General features: G+C 30.1%; 1 protein-coding gene across 1 annotated transcript in view; it reads left to right on the top strand.

The window, feature by feature from the left end:
* The window catches only part of LOC108904386 (soluble guanylate cyclase 89Db-like), an 86,859-nt gene that overhangs the window by 16,689 nt on the left and 48,402 nt on the right, over positions 1 to 21,768 (top strand). The window contains exons 2-4 of the mRNA XM_018706912.1: positions 14,780 to 14,979; positions 19,475 to 19,668; positions 19,898 to 20,034. Coding sequence (XP_018562428.1) covers positions 14,780 to 14,979; positions 19,475 to 19,668; positions 19,898 to 20,034 — 531 coding nt within the window. The remainder of the gene's footprint in view (positions 1 to 14,779; positions 14,980 to 19,474; positions 19,669 to 19,897; positions 20,035 to 21,768) is intronic.

Below are 21,768 nucleotides of genomic sequence, written 5' to 3'. Positions count from 1 at the left end.
AATTATAAAATAAGCGAAGGCAAATTTGTAGCCCTTTATTTCACATTAAAGCTTTGTGATCCAACCCATTCATTTGTTTAATTAGATTTCATTTTAAGTAGGTACCTACCAATTCTCATTTTTCCAAGAGAAACGAAGTAATTAAAATTATATGTACCTTACCGAACAAGTATAATTATTTTACGATTTAGCGATAAGATTTCGGGTATTTGTATATAGATATACCTACACGTTATGCATATGAGTGTTCTTAAAATAAGTGAACAAAAAACTATTTCACTCTTTACATTGTAAATACAAAAATGTATTTTCTTATCATTTATAAGGCGTATTCTGAACTGAAGAGATCTTTTTTCTTTGAAATACATAATCTCAAAAAAAATGAGCTTATAGGATGAATTTTCAATGGCATGTAAAGTATGGTATTCTTAATGAAAGTGTGTCCCAATATATCCGCCATTGGTAAACATAATTTAGGCTAGTTAACATAAAATACTGATAATTCGAGTTAAAGAATGGTTGAGGGCTGATTGGATTCGGGATGACTTCTAGAAAAATATGCATAGAAATCATAATCGCACATAAACAAAAAGCAAAAGTTATAAATAAGTAAATATTAAAAAAAGGGGTTCGTTTTTTGGAAATAACTCGAAAAATATAAGCGTCAGTGTCAATTTGAAAAAAGAAGAGGAAATATAAATTCCCGAATCTCTATCCACATTATTTATAATTTTAATTTAATGTTGATAATACGACTTTTAGCGTCGAAAGCAATGCACGTACGGCTCCTCGAAACCGATCTTAAGACATAAAAATTTTTTCTTATGATATTAAATGTTAATATAAAAATTTCATTATCGTATTATTTGAACACTAGAATAAAACTTTAAAGAATGAAATGCAAAACAAAATTTTTGAAATAATATGTAATAATTGCATTTGTTTATAAAAATTATTTATTATTGAAAATGTTTAGTTAATGTTTTCTAAAATAAAAACAGTGCCAAAATTATTTTCCCTTAAAAAAATATTTAGACCACATTTACTAATTTTTAATATTTTGTTAATGTCAACATAAACTCTAAAATTTTCAGTTAATTAACAATAGTCCTATTTGCTGAAAAATCGATGAAAAAATTTTTTCTCGACGAAATTTTTTGTATTCAAGTGTCTAAATGATACGATAACTTTTTCAAATTTTTATAATACCTAACATTTAATGTCACAAATAAATGTTTTGTCCTTTCTCTTAGGATCTCTTTTAGGATCTTTTTCAAATTGACGCTAACACTTATATTTTTCGAGTTATTTGCAAAAAACCGAACCCATCCTTTTTTAATATTTATTTGCTTATATAACTATCATATATCACTTATCACACATAACTTTTGCAACTTTATGTGTGAATACGATTTTTATGCACATTTTTCTAGACGTCACACAGTGGGGAATATTGGAAAAAATCGAGGTTAGGTTTTCAGGTTTCCTGGTCAGCTTCCTATGAATTTGAGTTAAAGTTATGCAAAAATATTGGTTGCACACTCAAAAATACCATTTTTATGGATTTATACTCACAGGATTAGAAAAAATTGAGTATGTTCGTTTTAGGTTAAGTTTTATAAATTTGAGGTTATGTTTTGGGTCTAGATTCATGATTTAGGAATATGTTAAATGTTTATGATTTTTTTTTGTTTGGCAGCCTTTAGTACATAATTGTCCTTTTTTTTTTCATTTTTAGATACCGAATATGTCAAACTTCGTATGATCGAGTTTGAGGCTAGAGATTACACGGCCATTTTGAAAAAATTCTAGGCATATATTCCAATTACCTCACCGGAACTTTATAGTACAGGTAATTTCGGAAAGAATAAAAAAAATCAGTACGATTTGATTAGTTTTGACGCGTGGCTGGAATTTTTTCCAATATTTCCCACTGTGCGTCATCCCGAATCGAATGAACCCCCAGCCATCCCTTAACTCGAATTATCAGTATTTTTCACGATTTTGAAGATGTTTACTATCCTAATTGTATACAAATTAAGTGGATGCTTGACTTTATTAAAGTCACCAGCCCATGATTTATTAATCTACATCAAGATATTTCTATAGTTAGTCGAAATATTCACGCATTTGTGATGTTTATAAATATCCTTTAATTTGCAAAAGAAATAACTTCAGACGGTAGTATTTCTGCTTCTTCAGAACATTTAAATACGGCTTGTATCATATTGTGAGACTATGGTTGTTACAAAAATATTTTTCTAGTTTTTGTTTTCCCTGTAAAAGCACGAGAGTAATTTTTGTTTCCTTTTTACTTGATTAAACCTCGACAACAAAGCTCGCTGAAGGGGTTTAAACTTAATTAAAGGTATAAAGATTCATGAGCCTTTGTACCTTTCGAAAATATAAAATGGAGAATATAATTTAATATACTTTAGCATTTCTATAATTGCTTTTTCAAGTTAATTCCTCAAAAAAAAAAACATGTGATTTTACCATTGTAATGTGAAATAGTAAAAAATCACAAATTGATGAATCCTAAACTAAATATTACAATACTGTTGTTAAATACCATTCGATCCAATTCAATATTGTAATTTTTTTCTGAATTATGTTTTCCAAAAGGTAAAATCCTCTGTAAAATAACTCGTGTACTTTTGCTGCACCTCTTATTTAAATCTCTGTCAGGAGAAAGAAATAAGGACTGCACCTCGCAATGTTACGTATAACAAAAATTCAGAGTTATTGTTTTTTAACGAAACCAGAATTTTACGACATCTTCATCTTTAAATTCACTGAAATACAACCTTTTCGAAAATATTTTTTTTTTGTTTGAAGGAGTGATTCTATATATAAAAGTAAGAAAAATATAAAGTGCGTCCTAAATGTTTTTGAACAGTAACTACTAATGCCGTTTCAAAGATAGAAAATAATCCAAATCTTTGGGGATAATATTTTAACCGTAAGGACTGGACTGCACAAGTCCAAACTGAACGATGTATGAGGACCTTTCGTTCCGGTTTTAACAGTACAATTGAAACCGAAAAAAAAGTCACGTTTTACTAGTAGGTACGGTCAAGGACATACAAGACATGGAGTAAACAGTCCAGATTTTCTCAAAGCAGGCGCACAGTGTGGTAGAAATCCAAAACTCTGTCCAAAAATAAAAATCCTTAGAACTTGATCTGAAAGTTACTCGGGGGTTTTTGAGGTCGCTGATTACGAATTTGGGGTGAAAATTACAAAATTCAATGTTGAGGATCTAATGTAGCATCAGAAGTTTGTAAACAGGGATTTTCCGAGTCGTAGATTAAGAATTTAAAGATTATGAATTACAAAATGGCGGATATAATATGACAAACGTAAGAAATCACTCAAATAAAAAATTGTTTATTTAGAGTAAAATAATTATTTTAAAAGAAATATAATTTCAGTAAAACATCGTATTCTTCTTAAACAGCAAATATTAATTAAAATAATGTCACTTTTATCAAGAAAATGTAAAAATGCCAATTGACACTCTTTGTTAAATAAGTATCGGGAACTGTTTATTTGGATCCCCCAAAATTACAATACTAAAAGAAAAGAATCATCATCAGATGAAAAATCTTTATTTGTAGCAGTATCAGCTTCCGTCGAATCTTCTTAAGTTGAAACAATTTCTTCTTCATCCGCATTCTTTTCATATCTTCGAGTAAGTTGGAGGTAATATTAATAACATATTATTGTATCTGACGACAGTGATCTAAGCTATTTCGTAGGTTGCCTACAACTTCATATACATATATGGATCATGGATTTAATAATACTAGAAATCTTGAAAAAAATATTGTTCAAAGTCTTTGTTCTTCAATATTTGCACTCGCGAGATGCTCTTCGGAGATGACTTCATTTTATTTAAAGTTTTACAAAAACCTATATAAAAACTCGTTAGGCACTTAAAGGCAGCTGATTTTTTTTATTTTGCAGATAATAGTTTTGTCTTTTATGTCCAGTAAATTAAATGACATAATTCTGCAGAATTATTAAATTTTTTCCTTCAAAACTAAATTATTTTTCATTTATAACGTAAAATTCACGTAAGTTTATTACTATTTTCTAAAAAAATATTGAGCATTTTAACCTACATAATCATAATGTAGGTACTTACTTTTATGAGTTTATTCCATTTTGTTACAAATAAATCGAAGAACTCTACTAACATATTTAAATACAAATATTGCTTCTTCTTGAGCAATGGTCGCTTTTATATTAATTTAAAAAGCAGGTATAGCGGATTTGAATCTAATACTAACGAATTCTGAGATTTGGGATATTACTCTAGCCAACCCAACAGTAAAAAATCCCGAACCAGAAGCTTTATTTTTTGACTTTTGGCCAGCTTTTTGGAATTCAGCACCACTGTGAGGCGAAGAGAACAAAAAATATATTTTAATAATTAAATATTTTACTAAACATTAGGTATAATATTTCTAATCTGTTGACGATAAAATTTATAGCATTTGAACAGATCAAGGTCACCTCTGTATTAATGTTTCCTTGATTCCTTGCAATATTGCGAACAATATTTTCTTTTGGTTTTTTATCTCTACAGTCGCCACAACTGCTATCTGTCTCTTCAGCAATTGAACTGAGTGAGGAACAAATAATGTGTGGACTCGATATTTCACGTGTTTGATTAGTACGACTTGAACCGTACAGTTAAAACTGTGTAATGTGTGATGACCATTAGGAAGCATTTTAGAAAGTTTGTTCACGCATACTCTTCTTCTTATTTGTATGTTTCCTTCAAATATAGAAACGAAACTCTTAAACTATGTGCACATTCCACGCCGAGGGCAAATTAGTTTTACTTGAAATCCAACGCATATATTGAAATTTTCCAAGGAAACATATTTAAAAAGTAATATACTTAGATAATGATAGGCATGCATATAAAAAGATTATCGGGTGTCTTTGCAAAGCGAACAGTGTAATGAGCATATAATATATAATAACTTCTAGTTTTTAACAACGAAATGGGTAATAATTGAATGTATAAACTCAAATAAATTACTACGGAGAAGCTATAGGAAAACTAATAATACAAAAACTTACCTGTAGTAAGTTACAAGTAGTCATATTGAATTCAAAGTTAATCTAAATTCGGTTCAAATATTGTTCATTTTTTGATTATCATTGTTCATTTTCATATTTAGAAACTATGTCTTCAGTATCTTTTAATTACTATAATTTTTCTTAAATATATTTTGATGATTTCATATTTGATGTCAAAAATGAAGTTATGAACTAAATGACACTTAAAATTCATGGCTTATACGAAATTCATTATGTCAAATAATAGCTGTTTTCCTAACAAGTGTAGAAAGTGATATATTTCCGCATGTGACTGCTATTATCCGGACCTTTGTCCAAATAATTTTTTAGCATAGAATATCTTGATCTCAGTGTAATTGGCTTACGTGCCTCGCTAAATTCCAAAAATTGAACTAAAAATACTTGTTTTTATATACCTTTTACACACTTTATCTCGTATCTGTTTCTAGATTGGGCAACCAATAAACTCAAATATGCGACCTTAGCTTCTTTCTGAAGAGATTTTGGTAGGTTGTAAAATTTAGTTTAAAGTGCTATTTTAAATTAAATCAACTCAGCTTTTCTTTAAAAAGAAGGTGCTGTTCAAAACGGTTGGTGTAAATAAAAAATGGGTTAATTTCACAAAAATTGGACAAAACACGAAAATATAAAAGAAGAACTTACTTCCTAATGACCACAAATCGCAAAATAAGAGAAAAGCACTTTTTAAACTTAAATGCGTTCGGAAAAGCATTTTCAGGACGTTCATAGAAAATATACGCTCTCAGTAAGCGTAGTTTACAATATCATAAGAGTGAGAATCATAGGTTACTTAACCCGCTTTAAACAAAATAAAGTATCAATATTAAACTGATTTAAAGTCTTGAACGTGAAAAGTACTAATAATAATAATTATTCTAAATGTTGTGTCACTGAGAGGAGGATTGCAACATCGTTTTCTTCTGTGCCTTAAAGGTTATTGCATATTCATTTTCTTTTAGTTTGTTAATTAAATTAAATTCACATGATGTTCGTTTTCAAACTGTAGGTAAGATTTCAATAAATTATACCTGTATGACCTTCCTACTCATTCGTGTCTGCTTTGGCAGGATAACTGCAGTTGATCGTGAGGAATGGTTCGTAGTTTTAATTCAATCCAATCTCTGCAGATTCTTTTACCCACTTCGACGTTATGTTTACCCCAACCAGCATCTTTTTATACCATCCTGAGAATGGTTTATTCCAAGCAATGTTCACAGTTAAAAAAACTTGTCAGTTTCACTGTGTTTGCTCCACCTTGTGTTGTTTTTGAGAATATCGGGTTATACTTCATTCTCCCAGCGGCCAAACCCGCACTATTCGTTTCGTCTTTAAAATAATGCACTAAACATTCGACCTCTTCGCCATGCTATACTCTGTTTGGAAATGAAAGAGTGTAATAAAATCCCGAGATAAGAACCGGTCATGCGGCGGCGTGCTAATATTTCGTTTCAGGAAATTATCGGGTAACAATAATGCTAACAGGTAATGGGTGTACATTAGTATATTTTACTGGATACATCATAGGGCAGGAGCCAGTGTATTGTGACAGATCAATCAAGTCTTAGAGCTGAATATACGAAGATGTACTAGTGCAGTAGAGTAAAATTCGACTTGTGTTTAGTGACTAAAGTACACTCATTTTATTTTAAAAAAGAAATACCAACGCTAAACAAAATTTTAAGTGAACTTTCAGAGGACAACGAATTGCCAAAAATCAGTAGAAGCAAATTATGGGCCGTCTTACGAGAGTTGAATTTTTGCTGGGAAAAGCAGAACAGGAAGTCAGTTCTTATCGATAAAGATGAAATTATTTGTTGGCGAAGATCCTACTTAAGATCAATTAGAAAATTCCGTGACGAAGGGAGGAATATTTATTATCTAGACGAAACTTGGGTCAACGAGGGATATACTGTAACAAAAGTATGGCAAGATAAAAATGTAAAAAGTTTTCGACAAGCATTTTTGGATGGACTTTCAACAGGGTTCAAGGCACCTTCAGGTAAAGGGCGAAGATTAATAGTGACACATATAGGTAGTGCCAGTGGTTTTGTAGATGGCGGTTTACTTTTATTTGAATCTAAAAATACAGGTGACTATCACGAAGACATGAACGCAGATGTTTTCGAAGAGTATTTTACACAGATGTTGGATCTTATTCCTCCGGGGTCTGTAATTGTCATGGATAATGCCAGTTACCATTCACGGCAGACCGAGCGGACGCCTACGACTGCTTGGAGGAAAGCCGATATAATTCAATGGTTATCCGGAAAAAACATTTCTTTTGAAACAAATATGGTGAAAAAGGAACTTTTGACACTTGTCAATCTTAATAAAGATCAGAAAAAATATGTTATCGATGAAATGGCAACAAATCGCCAAATAACGGTACTACGGTTACCACCTTATCACTGTGAACTTAACCCAATCGAATTAGTCTGGGCGCAGGTAAAAGGAGATGTAGCGCGAAATAATACGACGTTTAAATTAAGTGACGTGAAAATTTTGTTAAAAAATTCCTTGGAACGAGTAACTGCAGATAACTGGCAAAGATGTATACATCATGTACAAAAAGAAGAGGAGAAAATGTGGGAACTCGATAATTTAATTGACGTTACTGTGGAACCTATCGTTATCAATCTAGGAGACGAAGATAATTCATCAGAATATTCAGAGGATGAATTTTAATATACCTACTTTTTTATTTTCTTTATTGTACATTTATACAACACTACATTTACTCACCATAATTTGAATTTTCAAAATACATATATTTTTGTGTGGAATAAAAGTCTATTCATTAAATTTAAATAAATATTTTGATAATAATATTGAATAATTTTATTTGAATTACTAAAACCCCTCTTAACCGGGTTATGATGCTTAAAGTAGCCTCATGTTTTGAAATGCTGTTTTAATATTGTTTACTTATAAGAGAAATGGACCGAGAAATTGAAGCGGCATAGACAAAGACGGATTGTCGGGGATTAAATTTTAGCTACCTGCTACAATTTAGTACAGTCCGATCGCACAAAGTTTTGTTAAAAGTAGGCCTCATCTCTGTGGAAAATACATAATATAAAAATATTGAATATAAGCACCACCATTTATTTACGATTTGCATACATAATGAGCTTTTATTACTCTCTTTCATTTCTAAACATATCTTTCTCTTCTTGTCGCTGAATATTATCGTTTCAAGATTTCCTCTTTACTTAGAAATACAGAACTTTGCTTTCTCATTTCGGGTACTTTTTGTAGTAACTTAACGCCTTGTGTTATTAACATCTGTCATGGATTTGAATTTGATGTATTTAAAGGGGTCCGTTAATTTTGTCGTAATACTTATTTTGCATTAATTTCTTCTTTTTCTTTATGGCCTTCTCTATTTTGTTTTTTTTTTGTTTTGTTGTTGTATTGTCTTCCAATTTGTACCCTCTTCCTCACAAAATGAAGATATTTAGGCCACTTATATAGTATTTAACATGCATTTTTGTTATTTTTTTTTCATCTTTTAACATTTTCATGCAAAGTGATGACAGACGTCGAGTCAACAAAAATACATTGTAATTCAATACCACAAAGTAGATTTCCATTACAACAGTTTTTTGATTTTCTAGAACGTACATACATGACTAATATTATTCGTATAACGATTTTTTGAAATGTCAGAAAATAGGCACCATAATAAAATTTAAAAAATACAGATACAGATCTGGAAAATATAAAATGTTTCTTCAGTAGTTTCGAAGTTCACTCTCAGTTTCTTTTTTCAGGGATTTATTAAGGAACCTGTGTCAGTGAGGTATCAGGTGGTGATACCTTCCAAATTTAGGAGACAGGGTAATTTTGCAACGAACAAGGAATTCCGAGAGGGTTCTTTTAAGTCAATTGATAACAACCTATTCTAATTGTATTTTACTATATTGTAGTCAATGTTATCCTTGAATGAGAAGAATTCGAGAAAAGGGATTAGCTGTAGATATCTAAGTAATTAATAACAATCTAATAATTATGTGTCTGTATTACAGATTGCTGGTAAATATTTATTTCGCGTAGATATTTGCAGTAAGTTTTCATCACTAAGGCAAGAAATTATATAACTTATTTTAATTCAAATGACATTGATTCACTCAAATATTTCTTTTTTCAATTATTTAAAAACCAAAACCATGACAAAATATATAAAAATATGACATACACTATATTAGTATACATGTAGGTACAAAATTTTAATTTATAAATGGACAATTACAGTAGCATCTACATAAATTACAAAACGATTGAGTTAGGAAAATTGCTTTAAATTTGATAACACCTATCGCAATAATTAACCACCTAGGTATCACATAAATTTCAAAACCCACTAATGGTAATTAGTAGGCGAGGTTTGAAGTATTCAAAGTAATTAATCTTGAAACTACGAAATATCCAAGATATAGGTAGTTGTACATATCCAACTTTTTAGTATTTTGTTGTCTCTGTGAAATAGAAATTCATAAGTACGTATACAGGGTGAATCAGATTCAAAGCCGTACAAGGTATTTAATACCATTTTTAATAATAAACAGGATTTTTCAAAAAAGTCAATATATTCCAAACAGAGATATTCAAGATAAATTTGATAGGTCATATTTGGGTAAGTTGCTTGAACATACGATAATCAGTCCCATAAACAACCAGTGACGGAGATACAGGCAATTGCTTTAATTAATTTAATATTAAATGTAGTACCTCTACATCCTTTTACCTTGTAAATACAATTCGTGTTTCTAAGATTTAAATTTTAAATGAATATAGTTCTTGATATGGGATAATATGTTACATAGCAAATTATCTTCTGTAGTCGAGGAAGTATTGAAAGTAATAATTTTGAAACTGCATTTCGAAGAGAGAACATTTTTGAAAAAATATTAAAATGAAAACCATATATTTATTTTTGATAAATGTACTGCCACATCAACGACTTTAAATTGAATAAAGCCATAGCTAATAAAACTGTCCGAATTTATTTTATTCGTTATTCTCAACTAAATATGTAATCATGATTTTTATCAACTCTCCTCTCGACATATTTTAAACTCTTTTCAGTATCTACAGTATCTGATTTAATAAACGTTTCCAAGATGGAAACATGGATATTGATTCTATTGTTGGCATTCTGTTACGCGTAAGAATTTCCAAAAAATGAATATCCATTCTCGACTCTGTTAGATATACTTATTCATATATACCTGTAAGGAAAATATTTTCATATAAACTAGTAGGTATTATTTTATTTCACAATTTGCTTATATACCTATTAGCTAAACAGTAGATACAATATAACGAAAGTTGTCTAAGACAAGTGTAATCATAACAAAATGAAACAGGAAATGATACTGAATTATGTTGGTTATAAAGATAATCAATTTTTATAAAAGGGGTAACTAATGAAATTATCTCAATCGTAATTTATGTCCAATTAAATAACTTTGTTTTAACTTAATAATAACGGAAAATAATTTAACTTTATTTTACTTTTTAGTTTTATCTGAAGGCTGTAATATTTTTTATATCTCTGAAAGGTTGTTTATTCGAATCAATAATTACATTTTTGATAATATTTGAACTAAAACTGATAGTTTGACTTAAAATATTTTGGTTGTACTCATACTAGTAGAGGAAAATTTCACTTAATCGGTAATTGATACATTATTGAGTGAAAAATAAGTCCATATTTGCAATTTTAATTGCAACTTGTTTGAATGTAAATAGAATATAGTATAACTTTTAAGATACTTTTAGACAAATTTTATGCAGTTACTAATATTTTATTAACCACTGTGCAATAATTACCCTGATTTTGTTACTACAAATAAATATATATTATTAGGATTTATAAAATTTTCTAGATTTTTTTATTTGTGTAAAAATTCTATCTGATTTTATTTCCCTGGTTAATTATTCCTGGGTATATTAAATGTAGAGAATGGATAAATCTTTTAATCACTATTATCATACTGACTTCAATATTGTGTATACACACATAAAGCATATTAATTTAATTCGTGGCTAAAACTAAGTAGCTATATCTAATTCATCAAGATATATAGGTACTTAATATATTTTATTACACCACAATAAAATTTTAATTGTTTGTGTAAAAGGACTTGTTATGCAATTAACGGAAGGATTATTTGTTGACATTAATTTAACGGACTAAATTAATTGCCTGTTCGTTTCCTTTATGCTTAGTAATAAAAGAAAATTAAAACTAAGATATGAGGTTATGTTTGGAAGAAACAAATAATTACAGTAAGTATGATATAGATGAATATTGTATCTATATTATATTAATGAATTACATGGTAAATCCTATAAAAACAGAAAATCTTCGGAAGATATGATAATATGTAAATTTATCTCATTTACGTGCGTTCATGATGAAAAGAACAAATTCGTATTTAACATAAGAAAATTGTATACAGGGTATCTCAAGAAGAGCATATGCAATCAACATTGATTTTTTTAAATAGAACAGCCTGTATATTGTGCCATTTTTGAATTGTACGGTAAATTCTGAACACTTTTTGTATAACATGCCATATTTCTCAAATCAGCGGGGTTCGTAATAATGACGTTTGGAAATTGATATTTTGAAATACACACAAGTAATTAAATAAAATGTTTAAATTGGACAACCTTGAACAATTTTTTAAAAGCCAACAAAAACAACCTGGTATGCCAAATGTTATCTTAAACAAAACAGTTTTCTTCGTATTAATCGTTTTTTACTGGGTTTTACTTCGTATTGATCGTTTTTACTGGGCGTATTAATCGTTTTTACTGGGCAACTGAAAATCCTCGTTGGATACAAGTCTGTCACACACAGCATCGTCAAAAATAAATGTTTGGGAAGGTATTGTCGAAAATCGAATTCGCGGACCTTATTTTTTTTTGAGGTAAATTTAAATGTAAAACGCTACTTAGAATTTTTTCAGTTTGAACTCATCCCCGGTTTAGCTGTTGTGTTTCCTAATCCATAAGATCCAGATATTCCTCATAATGACATATGGTTCCAACACGATGGGGCACCTCCTCATTTTGAAATTGCTGCTCGACAATTTCTTGACTTATCTTTCCTTAATAAATGCATTGGACGCAGAGGCCCTATTGAGTGGCCACCAATGTCATCGGATTTAACACCTTTAGATTTCTCCAGATGAGGTTGAAATTTTGATTGAAATTTGAAATTTGAAATATTTGATATCTAAATTTATGTGAATAGACCAAAAAATCTTCAACGGGAAACAATCCTTCGCCTACAAAAATGTATTGAAATAAACGGACAAAACATTGAACATTTATTATAAAATAAATAATGATTTATGATTAAACCTTAATTTTATTCGATTTATCACATTTCAAATGTCATTATTACCCACTGATTTCAGAGATATGAAATATTATACAAAAAGTGTACAAAAATTACCGTACCATTAAAAAATGGCATGATATAGATGTAGAGGGTGTTCTATTAAAAAAAATCAATGATGACTGCATATGTTCTTCTTGAGACACCCTATATACAATTTTCTTATGTCAAAAAATCCACAACTAAAAACATTAATCGACGTGTCCGAGCGTTTTTCCACAAAATAATTACCTGAATTTTAAACGAATATGTTCCTTTCATCATGAACGCACTGTAGATATTTGTTTTTATATATTACTCTTATTTAGACAGGTATATGCTTTACATTCGAAAGGGTAATGGGATTTAGCTTTTAACGGGCCCATAAATCTTTGTCAGTCAAATTACCTAATTTGCTTTCGATTTTAGATTAACAAATTTTGTTTTAACGTTGTTAAAGCTATAGAAATTGGATACATTCTATTTATATAAAATTTAAATTTACTTGGTCGTTCATTTCGCGAAAAATAAAGAATTTTTCCACAAAAAAAACTTGTTAAAAAATACAAGAGTTTAAGAGTTTTATGGATTTTTGTCTTATTTTTAAATATAGTATGAAATTTATTGACATAACAAAAACATACTTACGAGGTCTGTTCAGAAAATAACCGAACTTTATTATTAATAGACCTTAGTGACGTCACATAGGTCCGCCAACTAATAGACAACTCCATAGTGCACATTGTCAGGAAGAATTTCCCAATATTTTTACTAGATCGATTTTCGACCTTATATACCTTGGATAAATAAGTGCCAAAAAATGTCTTCTTTGTCATGACCTTAAATATCGCGATATTCTGGTAATATTAGAAATATTTCAAGTCCCAAGTGAGCATGAGCATTAGGGATAACACGGCTAATGTTAAATTTTTACTTTGTTTAAATTTAGGAATATTCTTTTATATCGTTTTTTTAGCACATTAGTGAATCTTTTTTACCAAATACGTGTTTTTTGTTCTTAAATACTTCTCAATCCTTGTACAAATAAATTCATTTGAGGTTGTTCATTTTTATAGTATCTATGTAAATAGTACACAAGGGTCAGATTCGATCTGTACAATTTCAACTATGACAATTTGTTGCGGGTTGCCTAAATATGTGGCGTCACACTAAAAAAGTCTATTAAAGTCTGTGACGAATTTGCTTTGATGTCATCAATAGTCTGAAAACAGCATTAAGCACTGATTTTAATAAAGCTGGGTGTGCGTGCTCATTGACATTGGGCAATAACCATGAGTTGTTTTCATCACAACTCTGGTCTCTTTCTGCGAATTTTTTCATGCAATGCTTGTAGAACGCCGTGATAATACACACAGTTCACTATTTCACATTGAGACAATAATTCAAAGTGCATAATTTCATTAAAGTCGAAGAAACTACTAATCATCACATTGGGTTGAGACTAACGTGCGTTCTTGGGGCGTGGAGATCCTTTGCCGATTGATCGAACTATTGTCTCAATCTCGTACCTTTAAATCCAGCTTTTGTCTCTCGATTTGATCCTTTGAATGAACGTTTGATCGTCATTGGACTGTTCATCGAGTTGCCGAGAAACATCCTCACGATTTTCTTTCTGCTGCTCGGTCATTAAACGAGGAACAAATTTTATTGCAACTCGATGCATGTTCAATTTTTTAATTAAAATTTCATGGCATGACCCAATTGAGATGCTAACCTCTTCGGTAATTTGCACGCACGCACAAGATCTCTAAATACCCCCATTAGTGCGTAATTCAAAGAGTTCGGTTATTTTCTGAACAGACCTCGTATATCAGTTACGTGGTGAGGAATGTGTGGCAAATTATGTTCCACTTAAAATTCAGATTTGACTATCAACCAATAGTGTTACAGCGTGTGCTTGCACCTTTCATTGATTTTGACTACTTTAGAAAATAATATAAAAGTGGACTGGAACTGAAGAAAAATATTTGAATCTATTACATTTAATAATTTAATAAATCTACCTTATAATTTTTAATTCTACAAGTGCTTATCCCTTCTTTTTATTAGAATTACAAAATCGACTAGCGACAACTGTTTTCATATACTTATTTGGCAATGAAACTAAATTCATGACAATTTTTCTTGTTCCTTGATTTTCCACGAGGCTATTCTGAATAACCTTGAAGCCGATAACAAACATTTTCGAGTCGTGAGAAAAATACCTGATTCATTATATAATACATTCTATTATTTTCTTTGTTCTAGTTGGAATATGGAGAAGAGATTTGGCAAAAGGTACTACAACAGTCAGAATGTAAATACACGGTATTTAATACACATCAAGTCTACCCGGATCACATAATGGCTTCTCTGGCCTCAGCACTGGCCAAAATCACAAATAAGTCATATGATAGCTTCATGACGTTCTTCGGAAAATGTTTTGTCCGATTTTTCAGCAATTATGGGTAAGAGATAAGAGATAAGTTTGTAATGCCACACACAGTGTGTTATGTTGTATGTTTACTCGACGTACGATATATAGTTTCCCTTTGATGACAGTTTAAATTAAATACATTTGTTTCCGCTATATTCACGCGTGGAATATATATTCGCGGTTAAATATTATTCGTTTGCGGTTTAATTATCTCCTATATGAATAATTGTCAACGGCAATACATGTGCAATGAAAAAGTTGGTTGATTTGAAGTGTACAAAGTAGTTATGTTTGCAGGAGTAGATATTTTTCTATCTTCTTTATCATAATCTTAAAGATCATTAAATTAGAAGTTACTAAGAAGAAAATTTTTAAGTCTTATCTAGAGTTCGGTGAGGTCTAGGTACTATTTTGCTTAATAAAACAATTCGAAATATTTTAATGAAAGCAGTGCAATTTCAATGTTTCCAAGTGTCCCAAAAGTAAGGATTTGAATTGTGCGCCATTTTCATTTCGAAGAGTTGGTAGCATTGTATAGAGTCACATATCAGTAACATGTGAGCCAGTAAAAGCGTAAAGTTCACAACACACTGTCAGTTTTTGGGTGTACAGTGGTTGTTCTTGAATAACCCGAGAATTGCTTTTGCCACAAATCGACAGTTTCTATCTTATGTTAAAATCCGCTGCATTCTGAATTTTAAAATGTTCAGTTGCAGTGACTGACAGCGCACTAAGGTTACGGGAATTTCCGCCACACGATCACTCACCGTAGCCATATTTTCGACTAAACGACCAGTACGAAGCCGACTTGTTTTTTTTATTGTCTGCAACCGAACTTGTTTAATCAAATTTGGAAACTAATCTTTTCATAGTCCACCGAATATTCCGTGTAATTTGCGCACAATCTCAGCTACACACTCTCCGCACTTGTAATGAATTTTCACAATCTTCACTCGCTCATCCGGCGTATAACGCTATCTATGTCACATCCAATTTCAACGGATTTTTCTCGATAAAACAGAAAAAACAATAAGGATATTAATTAACTTTTCAAAAACTTCTTATAGTAACGTAATTAAAAATAAAACAAAATTACCACAATAGTTTTCATTTAGAATATGCGTATTTTAAAAATTACTATACCTATTATAGTGGTATTTTTGTAAAAAATTCACAATTGTAATTAGGTATCTATGAAAAGTATTTTCGTATAATATCGTAAAAAATGTATAACCTTTATTTCAGAAAAATTGAATAATATTGCCCTATTAAATTCAACAATTTATATAGGTATACCTTTGTGTTTGTAGTAGAAAGTAAGTATATACATATTTTGAAAATATTTTGTTTATCACAATGAGTTTTTATTTAAAATTCTTTATAGAAATTTTACAAAAAATATTAACAGATCTGGCCCTGTCATGGGTAGTGAGAACTTTTTGGTACACTGATTTTTACACCGTTATTGAATTGTATGTAGACTTGTTAAGTGTTGTTATTGGTATCCATCCGGGCTGCGAATAATTGTACAAAACAAATTGCAATTAATGGATTTGCTTAAAAAATTAGGAAGATATGAATATGGTGTCAAAATTTCTTATTTATTTACACTTGTTAGCTGCAAAATGTTAGTGCAAAGATGTAAGAAGATGTAATAATCTTTAGCGGTACCTACTTTTAAATTTCGTTTGTTCACTACACCTGAATACTGTTTGTGTTTTTATTTCATGTAATTATACTGTTTAAAAAATTTTCAACAGTATTGTGCTAGTAAAAGATACAATATCTAGAAATTTTGACAAAAAATCTAAGAAATGTTGTGATTTTATTAGTATACCTACTTAACACAATTATTATGTGTATCCTATAGCTGAATACAGACAGCATACATTCAACAAAATTATAAATATAAATCTTAAATATAGTATGTTGATAACACAAATTGCAGTTGGTTAGACTCAAAAACGGACATATTCACGGCACACTTTGTAACAAGTAAATAAATAAATTAAGCAAATCTCGAACCTATTCATGAAAATGTTTTATTTCTGATTAAACAAAGCGAGATAGGAAAAAAATTAAATATCAAAAAAAGTTGTGTTTTTTGATAGATAAATCTGAGAAAAATTTCAAACTTACCAAAAAGCAGAGGCGCGCCATACTTTTTTATATTTTTATCAAGCTGGTATCTTGTTGTGACGCCACTGGAGAAAATAGGACAAATTAAATTATGTGAGAAAATGAGTATTATTATTACAAACAAAGTTGCCAAGTTTCAATAAAGTCTAAAAAGGGGTTTTCGTTTTACGAATAAAAAATGAATTTTCATTTTAAACTTGAACACTCTGTAAATCGAAAACGACGCATCTATACATATATGTTTACATGAACTTTTTTTTAAAGGACTTTTAGTACAAGTTGTGAAAGTCCTGCTACAAAAAACGCGGACACCCTGTATAGCAGAAATTTTTTGTGTATTTGTTTCAAGACCATCCATTAATAAGAAACCTTTCCGGCTATACAACCCTCTCAAAAAATGTGTCGTTGCTTGGCATCACCTACAGCCGCCATTTTGAATCCAAATCGTTTGAAAAAATTCACAATACTACCTGACTATTATATAGATTTTTCCTTGAAAATTACCGAAAATCACCTTTTTTCCAACCTCTAGAGTGGCGTTACCCCTTAAAAGAAAAGTTGCAAAAATGTCTGTGTTTAACTTTCGTGCATATCAATAACGTACAAAATCTGTATTACTAATTTTAATTTCTGTTAGCTTTTAGTTATATCGACATTATGCCCGCAGGTTATTTTAACACTTATATTTTAATATTCACTATTAAAATGAGTATTTGAATTTCATTAAGTCGGAGAGAATAACAGCTACTGTTAAGCTTATTTCATTGCTCAAAATAAAATTTTAAGACAAAGTTTTTGACCTAATTATAGTTAGAAGTTAGCTTTTCCACTTTCATTTAATTTTCGCTTTGACTCACTTCTATTCTTAATAAAACCTGTCTAAAAGATGAGGGTTAGTTTTGTTCTATCTGATGCATACCTAATCTTTTAGAGTAGGTAAATGTGAAGCTCCTGCGGTTTTATAAGTACAAATAGGAATTAAACTAATTAATAGCAACGTTATCCTATACACTCTAGTGTAAAATTAAAATAAATGTAATCCATATCCCACGTAGATATTAGTTAATACGTTTTTTTAATAATTGGGTATGAATATTAGCTCAGTGGTTCTCTATTATTCAGGTAAATTAAAATCTCAAATACATGGTTCAAATAAATATTTAGAAATTGATGTCGAATGTAAATGTGTCACTATCCTATATACTCCAGTCGAATTAGATCATAAAACCTGAAAACTTGAAAAAGTTATTAGTAAGCTTTTTGTTGCACTTTAAGATGGGAAAGGGTATGTATGTATATATCAAAAAAGTAACTCGAAAGAAGTGACACTAAGTTGACAAATTGCAATGAAGTGATAAATTTTTATGTCATTTTATGTTGTAGGCAATTAAATTACCTATAATTTAATTAAGGTATCTAAAGTCATATTGTCATATTTCACCAATTTGTTAACTTTAAAATAAAAAGTAAAAAATAAGACGGTCAAATCAAAGACCAAGTTGTATGCCAAAGGCTGATTCGATTGACCGTGAAATTGTTGGTCCAGGTTTTTGTTAATTAATTTCCTTCGTTTTTTTGCAACTATTTAATTAATAAATGTTAATTTTAGAAGTTAATATCGTAGATATAGGTTCTAATTGTTCCAATGAAACGTATTGAAAAAAATTTCAAAAACTTGAAATTAAGTAGACCTTTACAGCTAACAAAGTAGGACGCGCAAAACAGCGTTATAAACAAATTGTCCCAAGATCAGGCAAAAGCCGCTCGGGAATTCGCTCTTTTTGCATTAATATTTTTACGATAATTTTAAAAAAAAGAGAAATCACCTACGCCTCTTTGTTCCCAAGATAGTTTTTTTTATAACGTATAATTGTCAATTAACTATTGGACGAATCGGACCGTGATGTTAGAGACAATTAAAGAAAGGGTAAATTTTAATTTTGAGAAAGTTTTACATTGATAGTTTATGTAATAAACGCGCTAGTAGCAGTGAAAGTGGACGTTAATGAACGGCCGACACGCGGGAGAAGGAGCGCCTGGCCGGCGCATGCGCATGAACGTCGCTCTCGGTCGCGCGCGAGATTTTAGACTTGAACGTTTCAAATTCGGTCATAAAGTCTTCCAGTCTCTAATTCGACTGGAGTAATAACAATAAAATAACCTTCCCTTTCATCAAAAGAGTAAACAATGATATGGTTCGTATGTCATTTCAGTGATTGATTTTTTATTTTTTTTTTCGATAGAAACCAGATGAATGATAACAGACTTTGATACAAAAATATTTGAAATACTTTTAATAAAATATGATTGTGCAAAAGTGGATGTACCTTCTCCATTAAATAAAGCGTGAGATAAAATCTATATATCTTATACTTTACTGCTTTCAGCTACGATGCAACAATAAAAGCTACTGGAAGATATTTTACCGATTTTCTCGAAAGTGTTGACAATATCCATTCCCAGTTTAGATTGTCCTATCCAAAAATGAAAAGTCCTTCTATGTATCTCACAGAAGTTGATGAAAAAGGCTGTGTTTTAGTTTATAGGAGTATAAGGCGGGGCTTTACACATTACGTGATGGGTGAGTAATTGCATAAGAAAAATTTATGCACACGTGACAAAAATGGTGAACATTTATCGCAACTTGTCAAGATAGAAAAAGGTGTCTTACAATAATTATTAGTAACAAATGTAGGTACTTAATGACAGATTTTAATCTTTTATATGTTCAAACTCTTTCCTTATTTTGTCGAGTTGCAAAATTCTCTATAAATTTTATATAAAAAATTTAAATTATTTTAACATTTTAGGACAGCTAGACGAAATATCAAAAGACATTTATAATCTGGATTTGGAGACTACAGTTCTTAGCACTGAACACAAGACTATAACTGGAAGAAATATTACTATTGTGACATTCCGTTTAAATTTTGATAATTCTCAATATGTAAGTAAGTAACGTGTATGTATGTGCGTCTAACCTACTTTAAATCCAGTACGATTACATATTATATATTACGTCGCATATTTGTTTGTTTTTATAATATAAAAATAAAGCCTGTCAGTAAATATTATTAATGTCATATGAATGGGTCCACAAAATAAATTTCGATAATATTTATATTGAATGGAATTTTCAAAGCGAAGTCGTCAAATTGTCAATTGATGATAAAATGTTTTAATATTGTCACCAGTATTTGAATAAATTTGTGCGCTAATGTCATCTGTTTACGATTCTTGATGATTCTAGAGATGTCATTTTCTTATTTAGGCTTTTCGATAAAGAGAATGACACATTTGGCTTGATGTCCCCACCTAAAGATGTCCGACCATTTTCTGTACTAAAAAAGATCTTAAAAATAATGGATGAATATTCACATATTTAAAAAGTGTAGTGAAATGAATAATTTTAGTTAGACATTTATGAACAGGTAATGTTCTTTGCAGCTAAATGCACGTGCTGGATCAAATCAAAACATATTTGTTCCGTGTTTCATTTCAAACTGGATTTATTTTATTTACTTTTAAGTCAAGTCTATTGTTATTTGATATATGTGAGACATTGACAAAGGTATACAACTCAAACATTTTACGTTCACATTTGGATTTTTTTAGGTTGTCATAAAGTTATATGTACGTATGTGGGAAAATAAAATTCCCTTTCTATTGTAGTTACTTCTTCTCTGAGTTAATCATATTTATAGCAATATGTTTTCCTGATGTGATGCTAAAAATACTTTTTTTATCGGGAAGCCATATTCAGATAAATTCTTTGAACAATAAGAAAAGTGTGTACAAATATACAGGGTGTTACAATTTAGTAGGTCAAGCCGTTAACCACATATTCTTTGGACTAAAATAATGGGACTTTTCGCATGCAATTTTTCATTTTGAAGTCCCATTTTCAAAATCAAAATTTTAAAAATTATTTTTAATGATAGCTCAGGCGGTTTTAGAGATATTTGTTTGAAATTTGGCACATATTTTTATCTTAAATAGGCACAATTTCTTTATAATTTTGGTGTAAAATATCAGAGCCCGAACGGAGGAAATTGGGGTTGTAGTAACTTTTTTTTAGTACGCTATGGTTTCAGAATATTTTTTAAGTAGAGCGTTTCTTTGTTCTATTTTTTTCACTCTTATAAGATTTTGATTTGGGGGCTCTGATTACGAGATATTGCAACTTTTTTGGACAGATGACATCGGTTTAGACGACGTTTTTAAATTGTCCAGTTTCTTTTATAAGGACTAAGTTTTAACAAAAAATATTCTTGGATGGTTCCGAATGGAATATGTTCCTGTCTAATATCTAATAGCCAAATTAACATTAGAATCTAAGCTTTTTAAATATTTTCCTATTATTTATTTTCCCTTAATATTTGATAGGTCAAATGTCAAATGACCAGCCCGTTCCTCCGACCTCAACCCGTTGGACTTTAGTTTCTGGTGTTTTAGGAAAAATTTCGTTTACATGGCTCCATTACTAACTAAACAACAACTAAGGAAATTAATTGTACAAGATGGAGAGTACTTTAGGATGAAACCAAATATTTTTCAGAATATACGTTACTCTCTCATTAAAAGAGCCATAGTATGTATTCGTGAAAGTGGTGCACATATTGAACATTTAGTTCAATTTAATTGAACTTGTCTTTTTTACTATTAGTTGTTAGTTGTGCCG

This window comes from Anoplophora glabripennis, unplaced genomic scaffold, assembly GCF_000390285.2.
Source record: "Anoplophora glabripennis isolate ALB-LARVAE unplaced genomic scaffold, Agla_2.0 scaffold115, whole genome shotgun sequence".
NCBI lineage: Eukaryota > Metazoa > Arthropoda > Insecta > Coleoptera > Cerambycidae > Anoplophora > Anoplophora glabripennis.
The sequence above is the reverse complement of the archived record's forward strand: the minus strand, read 5'-3'. Positions and strand labels throughout refer to the sequence as shown.